A 21455-nucleotide genomic window follows, 5' to 3' on the forward strand; every position below is an offset into this window, starting at 1 on the left:
GAAGCAGGAACTGAAAATAATAAGGGGGCAGAAACCTCGCTTGGACCTCGCTTTCTGCACAGGGGCATTGTCATGCAGAAACAGGAAAGGGCCTTCCCCAAACTGTTGAAAAAGGTGGAAGCACAGAATCATCTAGAATGTCATTGTATGCTGTAGTTTTAAGATTTTCCTTCACTGGAACTAAGGGGCTTAACCCGAACCATGAAAAACAGTATCAGGCCATTATTCTTCCTCCAACAAACTTTGTATTCGGGAAGGTAGCATTCTCCTAGCATCCGCCAAACCCAGTTTCATCCTTCGGACTGCCAGATGGTGAAGCGTGATTCATCACTCCAGAGAACGCGTTTGCACTGCTCCAGAGTGCAATGGCGGTGAGTTTTACACCACTCCAGCCGCCGTTTAGCATTGCGCATGGTGATCTTAGGCTGTGTGCGGCTCCTCGGCCACAGAAACCCATTTCATGAAGCTCCCGACGAACAAATATTGTGCTGACGTTACTTCCAGAGGCAGTTTGGAACACTGTAGTGAGTGTTGCAACCGAGGACAGACGATTCTTGCGCGCTACGCGCTTCAGCACTCAGCGACAGCGTTCTGTGAGCTTGTGTGGCCATATCACTTCGCGGCTGAGCCGTTGTTGGTCTTAGACGTTTCCACTTCACAATAACAGCACTTACAGTTGACCGGGGCAGCTCAAGCAGGGCAGAAATGTGACGAACTGACTTATTGGAAAGATGGAATGCTATGACCGTGCCACGTTGAACGTCACTGAGCTCTTCAGTAAGGCCATTCTTACTGCGCCATTCGGTGTGCTCGATTTTATACACCTGTCAGCAACGGGTGTGATTGAAATAGCTGAATCCACTAATTTGAAGGTGTCCATATACTTTTGTATATATAGTGTATCTACCTTTATTAAGTACCCTGTGTAACAGTATGCAAATCTCTACCGATAATCCATCAAATTTACAGTATGTATGCTGATGTCATGATAGTAATTTAGAGTCTAGTCTATTGACAATATTAAATATTCATTTTCATGTTCTCTATATTGTTGAATGACTCAATGGGCCGCTGACATACATTTTCATAATACAAAGACTATGACATAGTATCAGTGGTGAACCAGGAGGGCTTCGTGTAGCAGAATAAAGATAAACTATCAGGGTGAATAGCAGCACCATAAATAGACTCATATGAGTCATATCCATGTTGAACATAATTTTCTATTCTTTTTTTAACTGTCAATGTGAGTTATATGCCAAACAAAAGTTTATGAATGGCTTTGTCTACAGAGTCATACTTTTTGAGAACAATTGAATGGAAGCTGAAACAATGTCATGGAGGGGCTATGGTTACTCATGGCATTCATTTATGAGGTCACACACGCAAGCATGCACACATGCACACACGTAGCTATGTTCGCACACACACACACACACACACACACACACACACACACACACACACAGACACAGACACAGACACAGACACACACACATAAACACACGCGCAGTCTGTACAAGGTGTAAACAGACAAAGATAGAAAGACACGCATACAGTATATTATCAAACAGGTAATAGGCATGAAGAGTCGGCAAACTTTCTCATGTGGATTGTAAATGTATCTTACCATTCCTACCGATCTGCATGCCAGTTATGGTTTTCATATGCACATTTTCGTGTTTAATTTATAATGAAGTCTTATCTCAAAATCATTGATGTGGTTAATCAAAATTCTATCCAAATCTAAATGAAAAGATACTATAACTTTTATTGCCATTGCCAACTAAAAATAGCCTATGAAGCGAACAAATAAAAAACATTGCAGCCTGCCGGTGGAAAAGATGGAAAGACACACATACAGTATATTAGCAAACAGGTGCAGTTCAAATGATAAAATATATTCCTTCCTAAAAAGGTATAAGAAGGTGTAATTACATGAACCTGACTGTCACCAAAACTTTGTTAATTCTGTGCTTTCCTGTCCAACAAGCTTTCTCTACCCTTAACCTTGTCCTGAACACCTCCAAAACAAAGGTCATGTGGTTTGGTAAGAAGAATGCCCCTCCTCCCACAGGTGTTATTACTTCCTCTGAGGGTTTAGGGCTTAAGGTAGACACATATAAGTACTTGGGAGTATGGCTAGACAGTGCACTGTCCTTCTCTCAGCACATATCAAAGCTGCAGGTTAAAATTACATCTAGACTTGGTTTCCTCTATCGTAATCGCTCCTCTTTCACCCCAGCTGCCAAACTAACCCTGATTCAGATGACCATCCTACCCATGCTAGATTATGGAGACATAATTTATAGATCGGCAGGTAAGGGTGCTCTCGAGCGGCTAGATGTTCTTTACCATTCGGCCATCAGATTTGCCACCATTGCTCCTTATAGGACACATCACTGCACTCTATACTCCTCTGTAAACTGGTCATCTCTGTATACCCATCGCAAGACCCACTGGTTGATGCTTATTTATAAAACCCTCTTAGGCCTCACTCCCCCCTATCTGAGATATCTACTGCAGCCCTCATCCTACACATACACACCTGTTCTGCCAGTCACATTCTGTTAAAGGCCCCCAAAGCACACACATCCCTGAGTCGCTCCTCCTTTCATTTCGCTGCAGCTATCAACTGGAACGAGCTGCAACAAACACTCAAAGTGGACAGTTTTATCTCAATCTCTTCATTCAAAAACTCAATCTTGAACACTCTTACTGACAGTTGTGGCTGCTTTGTGTGATGTATTGTTGTCTCTACCTTCTTGCCCTTTGTGCTGTTGTCTGTGCCCAATAATGTTTGAATTTGTTCTTAACTGACTAGCCTAGTTAAATGAAGGTTAAATAAAACGTCAAATATGTAGTTACAATACAAGTATATAACCACATCACAGTCTGCCAAATCCTGGAAACTGTGTAAAATCACGAAAGTAGTTTGCACAATGACACTACTAGGGGTGTTAATTGATGCCCACTTCTGCAGTTGCATTTGTCGGTGTGGTGTGGGAATAGTGCTTTATGTAGTGTGTCCTCAACTCATGGAAGCACTATTGTGCAGAATATATCTGTTGAATATTTTCGACAGTAGCCTGTATTATTTTGTATGAGAGGACTGCCACCCTGTGGCAAAGTCTGACCTGTAATATTCTAGACTCAATTCAACCCAAACCTACATTGCTGTATCTCCGAAGTACTGTAGCTCTTTTTCCCATGGTCAAATAAAATCAAAGAATAAACAATGTAAAAACCTCATACTACTACCAAGTAGACTCCCTTTCACAGGTAAACACTTTTACTTTTCAGAATAAGAAGTGTGCACAGGCACGCAGTAATTTGCATAAAGACACTGAAAACACTGCTAAGGTGTTATGCAAACTGACCGTATTATCCATGAATTATGGCCCATCATACTTACAGTATAACCTGTGACTGTATTCAAATGACATTGATATCAAACTTCATTTGGAGCAGGCTACACAGAGTACTTAGGAGAATAGCAATGAATGACTGAAACATGTGGAGCCTGCCTACTGCATATTTTAATCTTACAAAGACATCTCTGAGACCTTTTCTTAAAGGTACAGTACAGTCTTATGTGACATTATGTCATCAGTTCAAAGGTATGACTTTCCCCTAGTACTCTGTTTTCCTACTTTCTTTACAGTGAGTGAGCCAGGTTCAATGGTCGCCATTGGATCCTAATCAAATCCAATCAAATGGTGTGCCTTTTAACCAATTGGACACAGGGTCAACCTAAAGCATTATGGGCTGGACTAAATTGCATTTGAATCATGACTAATCATAATTTGCCTTAGTTATACACACAATGTAGCCTAAATTATTCCTGTACTACTGTATGGTTAATGTTCATTTTAAAAGCAACGGTTGTTAATCTTAATTTTAAGTAATAGACCAAAGGCATGTTGTAACCATGCAAGGTTCATGAAATCAAATGTGTAGTTATTGCCCCCCAAAAAATCTGAATTATACCTATGCCAGGATTTATTCAACCTGGGTATGGCTAATGGAGACAAACATTATCTTTATTTTTGATATTCTAACTAACTCCATAATTATGTGCATGTTGATCTAGTGACCATTTCTTAATACAGAACGGGAAGCCAACATGTGAAAGCCTTATGTAATTACAGGGGTATTATGCTGCATGCTAGAACCTGTGAACTTTGAACAAGAGAGCACAGATTAGTTGTGGCAGCATGGGTTAGGTTACAGCCAGATGACTGCTTTCACTCGGATGTGAGGTGAAGAACTGCTGTTTGGGAGGTTGGCCAAACATCACTTTGGATTTTAGGCTACCTGCAGACATATTTTTTGGTGAGTGTTTATGTGAAGCAACATTTCTAGTTGAAAGTAACAGTTTTAAGTAGTGTAATATATGTGAAATATGGGAATAGTTTAGCCTGTTGTTAAAACAGTTGCTGAGTACCTAGTGTTGAAAACATGGTATAATCAGACTTACAACGTTTTCAAATGAACTAATTTTAACTAATATCTACCGTATGTATACAGAGAACTATAGAAGCGCTATAAACTTATATAGAAGAACTACAAACTTGACTTGATTCAATAGCCTTAATACAACATAAATGTCTAACATCTCACGTCTTCACATCTCAAGAAGCATTCTCCAAAAACGTTTGTAGTTCTACAAATCCAAATAAAACTCAGTATCTGTAAAAACGGCTAGCAGGACCGTGTAAAAACGGCTAGCAGGACCATGTAAAAACGGCTAGCAGGACCATGTAAAAACGGCTAGCAGGACCATGTAAAATGGCTAGCAGGACCATGTAAAAACGGCTAGCAGGACCATGTAAAAACAGCTAGCAGGACCATGTAAAAACGGCTAGCAGGACCATGTAAAAACGGCTAGCAGGACCATGTAAAAACGGCTAGCAGGACCATGTAAAATGGCTAGCAGGACCATGTAAAAACGGCTAGCAGGACCATGTAAAAATGGTAAATACTGCCAAATTCTCTAAAACGACGTTGGAGGCAGCTTATGGTACATAAATTAACATTAAATTCTCTGGCAAAAGCTCTGGTGGAAATTCCTGCAGTCAGCATGCCAATTGCACCCTCACTTAAAACTTGAGACATCTGTGACATTGTTTGTGTGACAAAACTGCACATTTTAGTGGCCTTTTATTTAACCCAGCACAAGGTGCACCTGTGTAATTGTAACTTTACATGTTGCGTTTATATTTTTGTTCAGTATAAGTAAATATGTATAAGCTAATCACAACAATATAAGAGGGTTCACAAATAATTACGTTTTTCATTGTAATTTCAAGTATTTATTTTTTTTAGAATTGATGTGTTTGAGAATAACAGGCAACCAACTAGAACCTATTAATAGGAAATAAGAGATGTAGTAACTACTAACTACTCTTCCTTTGTATCTTCTATCAAAGGACTCACCTTAGAAATGCATCAACCAGCCCTGATCACGGTTACTGTGCTGCTCTTCTCTCTGACCAATGTCTATGGGGGGAAGGTGCTGGTCCTCCCATTGGATGGAAGCCACTGGGTGAACATGAAAGTCATCGTTGAAGAACTGCACTCCAGAGGCCATAGCATCACAGTGATTCGTCCATCCGCCAACTGGTACATCAAGGAGAAGTCCCCTCATTACTCGTGTATCACCATCCCTGCATCTGGCGGAGGAATTGACGAGAAGATCTTTAGTTCGTTTGTGACCAGATTACTGCAGATCCAAAGGGAGGGTGGAGGTTTCTGGTCTCGTATGAGTCTGGAGCTTGAGATGGTGAAGCAGTTCTCTGAGTCAAACAGGGATTTGATTGAGATGATGACTATGATATTTGAAGATGCCGAGCTAATGCAATCGTTTCACGATGCAAACTATGATCTGGTTCTGACGGATCCTGCCACTGGTGCGGGCACGTTACTGGCACACCGCCTTGGTCTTCCTCTTGTCTTCAATGTCAGATGGACAATCCAGGGTGAGGGTCACTTTGCCATTGCCCCCTCACCTCTCTCATATGTCCCAGTACCAGGAGCAATGTTGACAGACAAAATGACTTTTCAGGAGAGAGTCATAAATGTTCTGTTTTATCTTTTTACAAAGGTTCAAACTGCATACATCACAGACCCTAACTACATTCCGTTCGTCCATCGATACTTTGGCCCTGATGTTCACTTCATGTCATTGTTCCAGGCAGCAGACATCTGGCTCATGAGGAATGACTTCACCTTTGAGTTTCCTCGTCCCACCATGCCAAACGTGGTCTACGTGGGTGGCTTCCAGTGCAAGCCCTCCAAGCCGCTTCCCCCGGACATGGAGGACTTTGTCCAGAGCTCCGGGGACCATGGGGTCATCATGATGTCCCTCGGGACCTTGGTGGGACAACTTCCTGAGGACATCGCTGAGGACATCGCCACTGCTTTTGCCCAACTGCCTCAGAGGGTTGTCTGGAGGCACACTGGGAAGAGACCTGCCTCCCTGGGTAACAACACCTTACTGGTGGACTGGCTCCCCCAGAACGACCTCCTAGGACACCCCAAGACCCGAGCCTTTGTCGCCCATGGCGGCACCAATGGAGTCCAGGAGGCCATCTACCACGGTGTCCCCATCGTCGGCCTCCCATTGATGTTTGACCAGCAGGATAACCTCAACAGGATGAGGGCTAAGGGAGTGGCTAAGATAGTGGACATCACCACCGTAGACAGAGACATCTTCCTGGAGGCAGTGAAGGCTGTTCTCTATGAGCCGTCCTACAGGGAGGCAATGCAAAGGCTCTCCAGGCTGCACAGGGACCAACCTATGAAGCCACTGGACCGCGCAATGTTCTGGATCGAGTTTGTCATGAGGAACAAAGGAGCGGCACATCTGAGGACAGAGTCCTACAAGATGTCCTGGTTCACCTACCACTCTGTGGATGTCATAGCCACGCTACTGGCCATTGTGTTGCTCATAATACTGGTTATCACTTTTGCAGTAAGGTTTTTGTGGTGTACGGTGTTTTGTAGGAGGAAAGTGAAACATGAATGATATAGATGTGTTTTGAGGTGTTTTTGAATATTTATAAATTACGAAATGATCAATAAATATATCATTAATCAAATATTGAAATTATTATTTTCTGATATTCTTTCTAAAACCTTATTTTCAGCAACATCAAGAAGGCCACAATAATCTATGCTGGTATTTGAAACAATACAGTAGGCTACTTTTGGCAATATATCTTTGCATTCCATTTTTTTATGTCACCCTCACATTAAGTTTTGTGCTCCAAATATAATATTACCGTATGCTGTTATTGTTGTACTACAGCAACAAAAACTGACTTGAGTTGTGTGGTTGAGAGAGAGGGATAGAGGGGTCTCTTGTTGGGTGCTCCTTTGCATGCGGTGATGTAAGTTTCCTTCAACAATCAGTCTTCCAGATAGATGACACAGGAACCTTGGTATAAAACTCTTTAGTAATAAAATGCAATTGCAGACAGAGATTCACATATAGAATACCTCAGTAGTCTATAGTAAAGATTTGTGTGGTGAAACAGGAGACACTCTTTATACTAGTTGGTGTGGACAACCTACCATCAATCATACCTTAACATTGTTGCATTGGATTAGATACAAAGTATCTAAGATGAGAAAAACATGTCTAGACTGTGGTTTCTCACTCTACTATAAGCCATCAACCACACCTGTGTAGTCTCAGGCCCTTTGCTACTTTCGGAACATCTCGGCCTTGAGGCTGCATGACTATCAGCAGCTTTTCCATCATTGCGCATTGCAAGCATACAAAGGTTATCACATATATATAGAGTAATCATGGCATTGGTGTACCCCCAGCGTAACCTCCAACATTCCCCCCTTTGAAACTACCTAGTCTCATATAACCATGTACAGAAATCGACGTTAGACATCTGGAACTTTTAACCATTCACATATAGGTAGTATAGTAATCAACCACTTGGTCAGTTGGGCAGCAAGAGGGTCATAGTTGGGGTGAACACCAGTGGCATCATAGTATTCAACATAGGAGGCAGGTAAAGCCAATACCATTAAACCAGGCATGGTCTTCTTCACTGCCCATTTACCAAGACAACAAAAAATCTAAACACAGCAAAAGCATATCAACACAGGAACTACAAATGATAAGATACCCATTAAAATCTGGCCCATAACATTTCCAAAGTTCCCAGTGAACCATTTACTCATCCTGGTCAGAACGTCATCGTCACTAGGGCTGGGAGTATTAGAGAGCTTAGACATATCAAGCAGGATTTTGGTCATGTTATCGGAGGAGTCAGGAAGTAACATTACGCATTCGTCATCGAGGTCCAGTCCCAGGGCCTTATACTCGCCTCCCTGTGCTGCCAGCAGGTAATCCAAAGCCAAACTGTGTGTAGCCGTAACTGCCTTAAGATTCTGGACATCCAGGGAGAGCTGGCTAAAACCCTTGTAGGCCAAATTAATATGAGTTTGTAGCGAGTAAGTCAAATTATTAATCCATTTACCTAAAATGGATACACCAATGCTAGGAATAATGGAGATACCGAATATCTCAGCTGGTTTAAGGACATGGTGTAACGGTATTCATCGTCTGAAGAAGAGGAATCATCGGACCAAAGCGCAGCTTGATAAGTGTTCATGATAACCGAAACAGTCCTGTAAGGTGGAAACACTAAACAGAAATGAACTACCCAAAAAAAACATGTGGGAAAAAGCTACCTAAGTATGGTTCTTAATCAGAGACAACGATAGACAGCTGCCTCTGATTGAGAACCACACCCGGCCAAACACAAAGAAATAGAAAACATAGAAAATGACCATAGAATGCCCACCCAAATCACACCCTGACCAAACCAAAATTTAGACATAAAAAGCTCTCTACGGTCAGGGCGTGACACATGGCCATACGCCTCATTGTTAATTGGAATCTACCTTTTCATACGTGTAGAAATGGGATCATTGGCGCGGTTAGTTAGTAAAGCAGAGGCGGGGACTGAGAGCATTGGTAAGATAGTTTCACCGAGGAAACAACACCAGCGCCAGTTATTTGGAATTAAATTAAATCAAATCAAATCAAATTTATTATATATAGCCCTTCGTACATCAACTAATATCTCGAAGTGCTGTACAGAAACCCAGCCTAAAACCCCCTAACAGCAAACAATGCAGGTGTAGAAGCACGGTGGCTAGGAAAAACTCCCTAGAAAGGCCAAAACCTAGGAAGAAACCTAGAGAGGAACCAGGCTATGAAGAGGCCAGTCCTCTTCTGGCTGTGCCGGGTGGAGATTATAACAGAACATGGCCAAGATGTTCAAATGTTCATAAATGACCAGCATGGTCAAATAATAATAATCACAGAAGTTATCGAGGGTGTAGCAAGTCAGCACCTCAGGAGTAAATGTCAGTTGGCTTTTCATAGCCGATCATTAAGAGTATCTCTACCGCTCCTGCGGTCTCTAGAGAGTTGAAAACCGCAGGTCTGGAACAGGTAGCACGTCCGGTGGACAGGTCAGGGTTCCATAGCCGCAGGCAGATATTACCAGATAACTACCTCTGCAAATCCACATAAACCCCCAGGGTGATCCCATACCATCGTTTAGAGCAAGATAGGTCACTCTAGTAATTACATTTGAGACATCCACTAAATGCCACCCATCGCCTGCGTTCTTCTTCAGGGAGGTAGCCTGCATAAGATTTACAATGCACTGTTACACCCACAGCCAAAGAGCCATTGTTACAGATACATAATGGCGGAACACGTTCTTCCTTCAGATTCTCTAAAATTGGTTCAGCCACAGTGATCCCCAGGTTTTCACACCAACCACACATCGTTGGGTGAGTACACATAAGCCTTTTCCTAACTATCTTCCAATTATCATCATCCCGGGGATTATGCCGTGGCCAAAACCCAAGAGTTATAGTCCCTATTTTATCCACAGCTTCTGGATTCCCATTTGTCAAACACCCTCCCAGATCTTGTATTCCCCAGTCCCTTTCGATACGTTCTTATTACCCTGATCAATTAGCTCATGTCCATAAAAGAGTCCTTGGGTACAATTACGCTGGCTCTGCTTGTATTTTGCCCTCCTCATAAAATTCAAAATTCCAAAGGCCTGATCTGTCTCTACCATTGGTCTACTCATTGAACCAAACAACTCTCTCATGGATTTGGGTTTAGACAAAATTAACACCGCAGTCCCGTTTGGGGACACTTTTCTACCTAAGTACAACCATCAAATCTGTTGTACTATCTAGCTAGCAACTAAGTTAGTGTTAAGGATAGCTAGCTAGTTAGATAGCATGCAAGTATCCAGGCAGAGTTGCTAGAGAAAATAATAGTTTGCGACATTAACAGAAACTGATCATTAATATAACAACCTTATCAAATTACAAAAGTTTTCAGAAATGTTGACGCTTACAATTATACGCGTGTCCTTGTGTTACTGTCTTGAGGAACAAATGGCGGGTGAATGACTTGCTTGTTCTGCCTCTCCCAGTTTGTTAATAAATTTTAATAAATTCCGTTGTGAAATTGTACATTAATGATTTGAAATTACAGGTAATTTTCAGTCATTCTGTCTATATCAGAACATGTAATAAGCTATTCGGGAAAAAAGGATTTTAAATCAACATATTTTATTATATTGTGTATATCAACAAAAAAAATCAAACGTATACTATATGCAATATTGTGTAATTGTATTTGTGTATCTCATGCATTTCCATGAGTACACGCTGATCAGGCTGACCTTCGGCTATATTTGGACCAGAACGGACTAATTAAATAGAGCCTGGTTTTTGCGAAGACAATTTTGGGCGAAATAAAGCCCATGACGGATGGACCTGACATAGCAGTAAATTCGCAGTCCGTGAACGTCACGTGCTGAGTGGGATGGGTCTATTAATTTGAATGTGTTGACAATTGGAAAAATTGCTTGAGCTGCACTGAGAATTAGAAAAGTATGAAAGCCAACAATCCAATATCCTAGAACATACAGATTAGGCTACAGTGTTCAGAGTTTACCAATGAATATGATTATAATAGTATATTAGGAAGGAGTGAAAAAGACAACTTGCCCCATTCAAACAGGCCCTCGTCTTTTCTACACTGCGTGCAAGTTTGAGCCGGGCCCTAATCAATTGTCAGACAACTTTAACCAAATGTATCTTGTAAATTGCTTTTTGTCTTTGATAGACACGGAAAAGCTAACACATTTATCCACTTCTAAATTATTCTGATTCATTATTATGAGGGTGCTCTAGCAAACAACCAGCAGAGACCTGAGGACACCATCCAACCTGGAACTGAGTGAGTAGTGTTTGATCTGATGCTATTTTGAAAGCCAAGAAGAAAAAGAAAAAATAAATAAAAATAAAGTATATTACAATGATAGATTTTACTTTATGGGGACTGAATGCTGAGTTAAAACTTCTTCAGGCTAGGGTCCTTTTTTCTCAATTTCCTCCTGACTGACGTGCCCAAAGTAAACTGCGCCCTGAAGCCAGGAATGACACTACATGTTGTAGCTGGGACCCTTTGGATGACAAATCAGAGGAAGATTTTCAAAAAGTAAGTGAATATTTAATTGCAATTTGTGAATTTTTGAAACCTGTGCTGTTGGAAAAATATTTTGATGTGGGGTGCCATCCTCAAACAATCGCATGGCATGCTTTCGCTGTAAAGCCTATTGTAAATCGGACAGTGCAGTTAGATTAACAAGAATTTAAGCTTTTAACCGATATAAGACACTTGTATGTTCCTAAATGTTTAATATCCATAATTTTAATGATTATTTATTTGAATTGCGAGCCCTCCAGTTTTACCGGAAGTTGTCCCGCTAGCGCTAGTACCCCTGCACACTGGTGCCCCCTGTATATAGCGTCATTATTGTTATTCTTATTGTGTTACTTTTTATTATTACTTTTTATTTTAGGCTACTTGTTAAATATTTTCTTCTTCTTGAACTGCACTGTTGGTTAAGGGCTTGTAAGTAAGCATTTCACGGTAAAGTCTACAATTGTTGTATTCGGTGCAAGTGGCAAATAAAGTTTGATTTGATTTGAATGCTGATTTAAGTGCCGTGGGGAACCTGTAAGATGCTCCATGTCTATTAGTCTTTTCTATTACTTACAGTGTTTATTTTGGTGTTACAGCTGCAAGAAATGGAACAGCAAGGCCACCATGATGTTTGGAGAGCAGTGGCAGACCACCTCAAGCATGCTCCTGGTAGAGCTGGAGTGGTGGTTTCCACGTCACCACCACACAGGGACGTTGCTAACGCAGCAAAATATATCTAGCATTTTGATGGATAATTATTCAATGAATATAATTAATTCTATTAACTTAAACGTAACTGTATTTTGTCTGTTATCTCTGTACTATATATTATTTGAATGAATGTTTTGTGCAAATACTGGAGTAATGTAATGAGTAGTGTGATTGTTAATGGAAAGAAATGACAGACCATTTTTTTGGTTACTGCGTCCTTGTGTATAGGCTACAAGTACATTGAAATTATGTTCTTTGCAAGTCGTTAAAACAAGACCTAAAACAATATGTCTTTTCAATTTTCAATTTCACTTTCAACCGAAACGGGCCGTAGAAGGACGTGTTTTTATAGGTGTCTTTTCAACGACATGAAAAAATACGTCTTTTCATCTTTCACTTTCAACCAAAACCGAAGGTATATTAGCCATCGGGCATAATCGTCTTTTCAACGTCTTTTTAACAACAGTTTGATGGGTGGGATACCGGAGACGCGTTGGTTAGGAATTTTGGGAAGGAGGTGAGTCAGGCTGTACGTCCCTTCTCAGAGCCGCGAGGCTATGTCACAATGGGACGTCGGACTATCCGGCATCAGTGTATGAGGACTATGATATAGCTTTAGGTCCTTGGGACCACTAGCTGTAATGGCTCTCTACTGCTTTAAAAAGTCATCCCTCTCTAGACCGCTCTAGTTGAGAGTGGCGCCCCTCCCTACTCTTCCGCACTGTTTTTTCAAGACGATTCTATATTGGAAAGTAGATCCATCTAAATCGATTTTACCGGGCGAAAGACAGATTTCGTGGAGAGATTTTCCTATTGGCAATAGATAGGTGAATATTTTCTCTAGCGCTGAAATGTTGTAATGCTGTTGTCTTTACATTCGGCAAACAGTGGTGAAATATGGCCACTGTTTTAGAGCAGCATCTAGATTCCCGTGAAGAAAATGAACACCGACTAGACATTTGATTTGCTAGGTCGTTTCTCTAAACAATGAATGACGTTTTACTGTGTTTGTTAGATTTTACTCCAAAGGGAATAACATTTTTTGTTAATGTTCATCAAACATTAGTTTGTCTTCCAACGAATAGGCTATCGAAGGGTCGCGCGTTAACCAGGCTATTTATCCTCTCCACAGCAGCCTAATAACAATCCTCATATTACCACATGAGATTGGAGATTTTGATATTGTTTTAGTACCTGATATGTTGGATTTTTCATATTGATCTCTTATAATTACAGCATTATTGTTCAATTATCTATTTTGTAATATGTTATGTCATGAGCTTATATTTTGTCAAGTTTGGGACTGCTTTATTGCACCCTCGACAACCACTGTGATTATTATTATTTGACCCTGCTGGTCAACATCTTGGCCCTGTTCTGTTATAATCTCCACCCAGCACAGCCAGAAGAGGACTGGCAACCCATCATAGCCTGGTTCCTCTCTAGGTTTCTTCCTAGGTTCTGGCCTCTCTAGGGAGTTTTTCCTAGCCACCGTGCTTCTACACCTGCATTGCTTGCTGTTTGGGGTTTTAGGCTGGGTTTCTGTACAACACTTTGAGATATCAGCTGATGTAAGAAGGGCTTTATAAATAAATTTGATTTGATTTGACTATGAGTTTTGAGTAATTGTGCACTTCTTCACATGATACTGCATTGCTCAGAAATCCAAAATAAAAGTTGTACTCCTGCTCATGCTTTGAGCCTTTATAATGTCTTATGAGCATTTATGACATATTCAACTGGCTCAAACTAGCTGTTATTAAGTCAGGATCATTCAGATAATTATACCTTATAAGGGGGTCATATGCTTATGACAAGTCATAAAATGCTTTTAAACTGCAGCATCTTCCATATACCTGTTATCAAATGTATTGCCATTGTATCTGCTCCCTTCCACCAGGCCTGCAGGCAGCTGCAGTAAGCCACCATGTCCATGGCCCAGCAGCAGAACCAGGTGATCCTCCAGTTCCACTTCGGAACCTTCGGAGACTCCATGCTGCAGAAGATGAACCTGCTCCGCCACCAGACCAGATTCTGTGACGTCACTGTGCGCATCAATGACCTGGAGGTGCGTATCCATCAATCACCTGTGTTTTTGCACTTTTTAAGCATTCTATGCTGCTTTTACTGTTTACCATGTTTTTAAAATCTATTTAATCTATTTTGGTTATTATTGTATTATGCACATGACCTTGAGTTGCAGTCTCTGTATGAATTGTGCTATACAAATAAAGTTTTTCTAACAATATTATTATTAGGTCCCAGGTCACAAGGTGGTGTTGGCAGCCGGTTCTCCCTTCCTCCGGGACCAGTTCTTTCTGCAGGACTCATCCACGAGGGAGGTCCAGATCTCCATGATCCAGGAGGCGGAGGTAGGCCATCAGCTGCTCCTGTCCTGCTACACGGGAACCCTGGAGCTGCCTGAGATAGAGCTGGTCAACTACCTAACTGTGGCTAGCTTCCTCCAGATGGGCCATGTAGTGGAGCAGTGCACCCAGGCTCTCAAGAAGTTCATCCAGCCGCGACCCTGCCAGGTGAAACAGCAGCCTCGGGAGGAGGAAGAAGATGGAGAGACTCTCAGAGCCTCTCATGCCCAGAGAGTACAGGAGCTGCCCCAAGCACAGGTAGTGCATTGTGAGGTGGAGGAGGATGATGAAGACGATGATGATGATGTGACAATTCAGCTGATGACACCTCCCCAGAGGCAGAAGCGAGACAGGAGTGAGGGCGAGGAGAGCCCCATCACCATCGTAAAGGTGGAGTCCGTGTGTGAGCGGGTGTCTGAACGCCCCTCTACCTCCACCGCAGTGAGCTTCCCCACCAGCCCCCCATTGTCGATACACTCCCCCGAGCCCCAGCACTCCCTCATCAACTCCACAGTGGACACCCGGGCTAGCGAAATGACCATGCCACCCATGCCAGGATACCCACTCAGCCCCCTTCCACTACCCACCTCAGCCACAGGGAGACCCAATCTGGGGGGGCACCTACGAAACTCAGACAAATCCCTTCAGTGGTACCACCAGTGCCCAAAGTGTGCCCGTGTGTTCCGCCAGTTAGAGAACTACGCCAACCACCTCAAGATGCACAAGCTGTTCATGTGCCTGCTGTGTGGCAAGATGTTCACCCAGAAGGGTAACTTGCACCGTCACATGCGGGTCCACGCTGGCATCAAGCCCTTCCAATGCAAGATCTGTGGCAAGACCTTCACTCAGAAATGCTCTCTCCTGGACCACCTGAACTTACACAGCGGAGACAAGCCCCATCGCTGTAACTACTGCGACATGGTGTTTGCACACAAGCCCGTGCTCCGCAAACACCTCAAACAAATCCATGGCAAGAACAGCTTTGACAACGCCAACGAGAGGAGCCAACTACACGACGGGATTCTGGACGTTGAGTATGGGCGTCTGCAGGACTGTAGCATGGACAATAGCATGGACAATAAGCCTGTTCTTATGGGTGACTCTCTGTAGCACTGTATCGCTTTACATTTCTGCTGAGTCACAAATTAATAGCTGCGTAGTAGTGTTAGCTGAATTGTAAACCACACTGTATGGTACTTGAAGGTATAACACTGAATACTAGAAGAAGAGTTACTGTAAAATGAGTACCAAAATTATGAACTGAAATGATTTGTCCTCATGAGTATTGTTTTGGCTAAGGAAGTCTAAGGTAGAACCAAAGTGATGATAGTGTGTCTGTAGAACATAATGTTTTTATTGTCAATGATGCCTCTTTTGGAAATGGGGTAGACGATATACACTACCGTTCAAAAGTTTGGGGTCACTTAGAATTGTCCTTCTTTTTGAAAGAAAAGCACCTTTTTTGTCCATTAAAATAACATAAAATTGATCAGAAATACAATGTAGACATTGTTAATGTTGTAAATGACTATTGTAGCTGGAAACGGCTGATATTTCATGGAATATCTACAGTTGAAGTCGGAAGTTTAATGACACCTTAGACAAATACATTTAAACTCAGTGTTTCACAATTCCTGACGTTTAATCCTAGTAAAATTCCCTGTCTTAGGTCACTTAGGATCACCACTTTATTTTAAGAATGTGAAATGTCAGAATAATAGTAGAGAATGATTAATTTCAGCTTTTATTTCTTTCATCACATTCCCAGTGAGTCAAAAGATTATATACACTCAATTAGTATTTGGTAGCATAGCCTTTAAATTGTTTAACTTGGGTCAAACATTTCAGGAATCCATCCACAAGCTTCTCACAATAAGTTGGGTGAATTTTAGCCCATTCCTCCTGACAGAGCTGGTGTAACTGAGTCAGGTCTGTAGGCCTCCTTGCTCGCACACGCTTTTTCAGTTCTGCGCACAAATTTTCTATGGGATTGAGGTCAGGGCTTTGTGATGGCCACTCCAATACCTTGACCTTGTTGTCCTTAAGCCATTTTGCCACAACTTTGGAAGTATGATTGGGGTCATTGTCCATTTGGAAGACCCATTTGCGACCAAGCTTTAACTTCCTGACTGATGTCTTGAGATGTTGCATCAATATATTCACATAATTTTCTCTCCTCATGATGCCATCTATTTTGTGAAGAGCACCAGTCCCTCCTGCAGCAAAGCACCCCCACAACATGATGCTGCCAACCTGTGCTTCACGGTTGGGATGGTGTTCTTCGGCTTGCAATCCTCCCCCTTTTTCCTCCAAACATAACAATGGTCATTATGGCCAAACAGTTCTATTTTTGTTTCATCAGATCAGAAAACATTTCTCCAAAAAGTACAATCTTTGTCCCCATGTGCAGTTGCAAACCGTAGTCTGGATGGTGGTTTTGGAGCAGTGGCTTCTTCCATGCTGAACAGCCTTTCAAGTTTTGTTGATATAGGACTCATTTTACTGTGGACATAGATACTTTTGTACCTGTTTCCTCCAGCATCTTCACAAGGTCCTTTGCTGTTCTGGGATTGATTTGCACTTTTCACACCAAAGTACGTTCATCTCTAGGAGACAGAACGTGTCTCCTTCCTGAGCGGTATGACGGCTGCGTGGTCCCATGGTATTTATACTTGCATACTATTGTTTGTACAGATGAACGTGGTACCTTCAGGCGTTTGGAAATTGCTCCCAAGGATAAACCAGACTTGTGGAGGTCTTGGGTGATTTCTTTTGATTTTCCCATGATGTCAAGCAAAGAGGCACTGAGTTTGAAGGTAGGCCTTGAAATACATCCACAGGTTCACCTCCAATTGACTCAAATGATGTCAATTAGCCTATCAGAAGCTTTTAAAGCCATGACAATTTTCTGGAATTTTCCAAGCTGTTTAAAGGCACAGTCAACTTAGTGTATGTAAACTTCTGACCCACTGGAATTGTGATACAGTGACAAATTGAAATAATCTGTCTGTAAACAATTGTTGGGAAAATTACCTGTGTCATGCACAAAGTAGATGTCCTAACCGACTTGCCAAAACTATAGTTTGTTAACAAGAAATTTGTGGAGTGGTTGAAAAACAAGTTAATGACTCAGACCTAAGTGTATGTAAACTTCTGACTTCAACTGTACATAGGCGTACAGAGGCACATTATCATCAACCATCACTCCTGTGTTCCAATGGCACGTTGTGTTAATTAACATTTTAAAAGGCTAATTGATCATTAGAAACCCTTTTGCAATTATGTTTGCACAGCCAAAAACTGTTGTCCTGCTTAAGGAAGCAATAAAACTGTCCTTCTTTAGACTAGTTGAGTACCTGGAGCATCAGTATTTGTGGGTTCGATTACAGGCTCAAAATGGCCAGAAACAAAGGACTTTCTTTTTTTTGACACCATCTGTCAAGCATGGTGGAGGCAATGTGATGGTAAAGTGGGAGATTTGTACAGGGTAAAAGCAATCTTGAAGGAAGGCCATCACTCCATTTTGCAACATCATGCCATACCCTGTGGATGGAGCTTAATTGGAGCCCATTTCCTCCTACAACAGGACAATGACCCAAAGCACAGCTCCAAACTATGCAATAACTATTTAGGGAAGAAGCAGTCAGCTGGTATTCTGTCTATAATGGAGTGGCCAGCACAGTCACCGGATCTCAACCCTATTGAGCTTTTGTGGGACCAGCTTGACCGTATTGTACGTAAGAAGTGCCAATCCAATCCGAAATCTCTTCAGATTACCTCAACAAATTGACAACTAGATTGCCAAAGGTCTGCAAGGCTGTAATTGCTGCAAATATAGGATTCTTTGACGAAAGCAAAGTTTGAAGGACACTATTATTTCAATTAAAAATCATTATTTATAACCTTGTCAACGTCTTGACTATATTTCCTATTCATTTTGCGACTCATTTCATTAATGTTTTCATGGAAAACAAGGACATTTCTAAGTGACCCCAAACTTTTGAATGGCAGTGTATGCTTGAATATTGTATAAGGACAAGACATGTGGGTGAGGATAATGAGTATGTTGTGGTTCTACTGTGACACACAGTATCACAGGATCAGATTCCCAACAGGAAAACAATAAGTCACATTTATCTTTAAAGAGAATCAACGGGATCTTAAGCACTTACAAATGTGTAATGTATATTGTACGAATTAGAATTCATAACATATCGTATGAATTGCAGGAGGTAACATATCATACCGAATGGATGACGTTGAACACAATTTTCAGGGACCCGTTTTGGCTCATGAGCACTACTTTCAACACTACTGGCTGAAAGTATACAAAATCTTTATAACACATTTTAAGTGACACTAAAAGCTGATCTATTTGCTATGTTTTTACATTGGTAGGTACAGGATAATTACAGTGTGTGCACACATTAGTACTTAGTGTGGCCTGTTTGGGCCAACTGGCAATTTAAGTTTATTTGCTAGTCTAATTGATAGCCTATAAAGTCCAAACAGGAATAGTTGTAAGTACTATGTAACAATGTGTATCTATACTGTTGTTACGAATCCCTTTGGCCCGACAGTCTAGGGGGGATGCTAATGGAACCCGTAACATAACTCATACAAAGTGTAACAGTGACAAAGTAACAGTGAGAACGAAATAACCACAGACAACTTAATTACCGTCAAACACTCAAGGTTTATTTCTAAACACACGGTAAAGGGGGGCAGGAAAAGGGGCTGAGCTGGACCCAAGGAAAGAAATAATAAGTATCCAAAAACACCGCTAAGTTAGAATAGCCTACTTCACCAACAGTTAACTAACCAAAAATACAGTGGGTGGTCCGCCCAGGTCTAACTAGTGTATTTAACAACGTTTACCTACGGGTAGTGTATGCCCAAGGGCGACTTGTCTGGTTACCCCCTTTTCCCACCATCAAACAAACACCATAACCAAAACAATACTCACAGGTGGGGACAAAGTGACATGTAGTTGCAAACCAAACAAGAGATCTACAGACAGATGGCATTGACAGACAGATTGAGCTCTTGAGAAAACAACTGACAGGGGTTTTAAACCAAGGGAAATTAACTGTGATTGGGTAGGAGAAAAGGAGCAGGTGTCTTCTGATTAGCGACTGATTGATGACTGATTGGGGAATGATGATTGTCACCTGTGAGTAGGGGAGAAGGAGAGAACAGAAATACACACAGAATACTTGTATCCGTAACAACTGTGATAACACTGTACCTGCCAATGTCACCACCATGTAAATACTGGTAAATGTTTTTCAGCACAATGGAACAAATCAAGTCAGCCTGAAACCTCAAAAGCATTAGCTCGCTTTCTACAGTAGATGGAGCCATTGTATACCATGTCATCGCACAGCATGATGAGTTGTCATTTAAACCCTCAGAGCTCTAGCTGGCCATTGTTGTGGGTGTATCACTGGGGTTACAGTACTGTCATTCAAGATTGGAACATGGTTTAGAACACTCCCAATGCCACAGCACCATGGTGGTTATTATAATGTAGTAAATGAATGGACTCATAATATTGACACTATTATTTTTCTCTGCTCCATTTAGATAGCAATATCCCTATTGTACTTCATACCATGCATTATGAATAGATGTATTCACTGTGTAACACTTATCTCTGTTTTATTTACATAGATCTGAGATTAAGGGGCCACATCAGTTGATTGATTACTTGACCAGTGATTACAAATAACCTACAGGCTTCCAGCCGCCCATCTTATTATGCCATATTGATGTGATTTCTGAGACATTAAACACATCACCAGTCATGGCAAAGATGTACAATTCTGAGCATGCCTGCACAGAGTCTTTGTATGTGAATCTGGAACCCGCCCTCTGTGTGTGTGCGGGCGTGCACGTGTGTGTGTGTGTGCACGTGCGTTGGTGCATAGATGCATGGTCTATGGGGCAACTGGCGTATCTTCCCGATCCTAGCCCAATCACTCAGGCAGACAGGGTCTGCTTGGCTGACGCTCTGCAGTGCCACTGTGTAGCCAGTCGCAATCCTAACTCTTGGCTCACCTACACTTACTGCACGAGCTCTGTGGGCCTATGCGCCTGTCATCGATGTCTATGTTTAAAATATATATATATATTATATAATTATTATATAATTTTGTCAGTAACCCTCCAAAAATTCATTCATAAACCTTTTTAATTTCCATATCTACTAGGAAGCTAAGTATTTGTTTATTGGGCTTCAAGAATGTGACTGATCAAAGTGCTCCAGGAATTAAAAAATAAGTAATTGAACTGATTGAACGTAAGGTGATATCGGTGAACAAACGCCATGGTCAAGGCTACGACTGCGCCAGTGCAGTGAGAGGAGCTTACTCAGGTGATCAAAAGCTCATATCAGACCGAGAGCCTAGTGCTTCGTTCTTAGGTAGTTCATTAGGAGTTTTAGTTTAGAAAACGTTCTCTGCGCATTAGTGACTTACAGGGATGGTAAAAACAGCTTGAAAGCCGTAGCAACACCAGGGTGTTGGGGTGGGCATTCTATGTTTTTGTTCTATGTTGTCTATTTCTATGTGTTTGGTCGGGTGTGGTTCTCAATCAGAGGCAGCTGTCTTTCGTTGTCTCTGATTGAGAACCATACTTAGGTAGCCTTTTCCCACCTGTGTTTTGTGGATAGTTGTTTTCTGTTTTGTGTCTTCACCAGACAGGACTGTTTCGTTTTGTTATTTTTTTGTTCTAGTGTTCAGTGTTATTAAAAGTCATGAACACGTACCACGCTGCACCTTGGTCCTCTCCTTCTTCCTCAGACGAACATCGTTACACAG

At 41.6% G+C, this 21455-nt stretch overlaps 1 protein-coding gene and 1 pseudogene across 1 annotated transcript; both read left to right on the top strand.

Annotated features, from left to right (window-relative positions):
• The first annotated feature begins 88 nt into the window (after nucleotides 1–88).
• Nucleotides 89–7103, top strand: LOC139545605 (UDP-glucuronosyltransferase 2A2 pseudogene; annotated as a pseudogene).
• A 5463-nt stretch (nucleotides 7104–12566) lies between these two features.
• On the top strand, nucleotides 12567–20278 carry LOC139545606 (zinc finger and BTB domain-containing protein 26-like). The gene is made up of 3 exons (XM_071353569.1): nucleotides 12567–13095; nucleotides 14169–14336; nucleotides 14527–20278. Exons 2-3 carry the CDS (start codon nucleotides 14196–14198, stop codon nucleotides 15742–15744), a joined length of 1359 nt encoding a protein of 452 aa, XP_071209670.1. The 5' UTR covers nucleotides 12567–13095; nucleotides 14169–14195; the 3' UTR covers nucleotides 15745–20278.
• Nucleotides 20279–21455: the final 1177 nt, after the last annotated feature.

Source organism: Salvelinus alpinus, chromosome 19 (genome assembly GCF_045679555.1).
Source record: "Salvelinus alpinus chromosome 19, SLU_Salpinus.1, whole genome shotgun sequence".
In the NCBI taxonomy this organism is placed as follows: domain Eukaryota; kingdom Metazoa; phylum Chordata; class Actinopteri; order Salmoniformes; family Salmonidae; genus Salvelinus; species Salvelinus alpinus.

Coding starts and splice junctions, on each gene's coding strand:
- LOC139545606 (XM_071353569.1), top strand. CDS start 14,196: ATGTCCATGGCCCAGCAGCAGAACCAGGTGATCCTCCAGTTCCACTTC. Junction 14,337..14,526: donor TGCGCATCAATGACCTGGAG/GTGCGTATCCAT, acceptor TATTATTATTAG/GTCCCAGGTCACAAGGTGGT.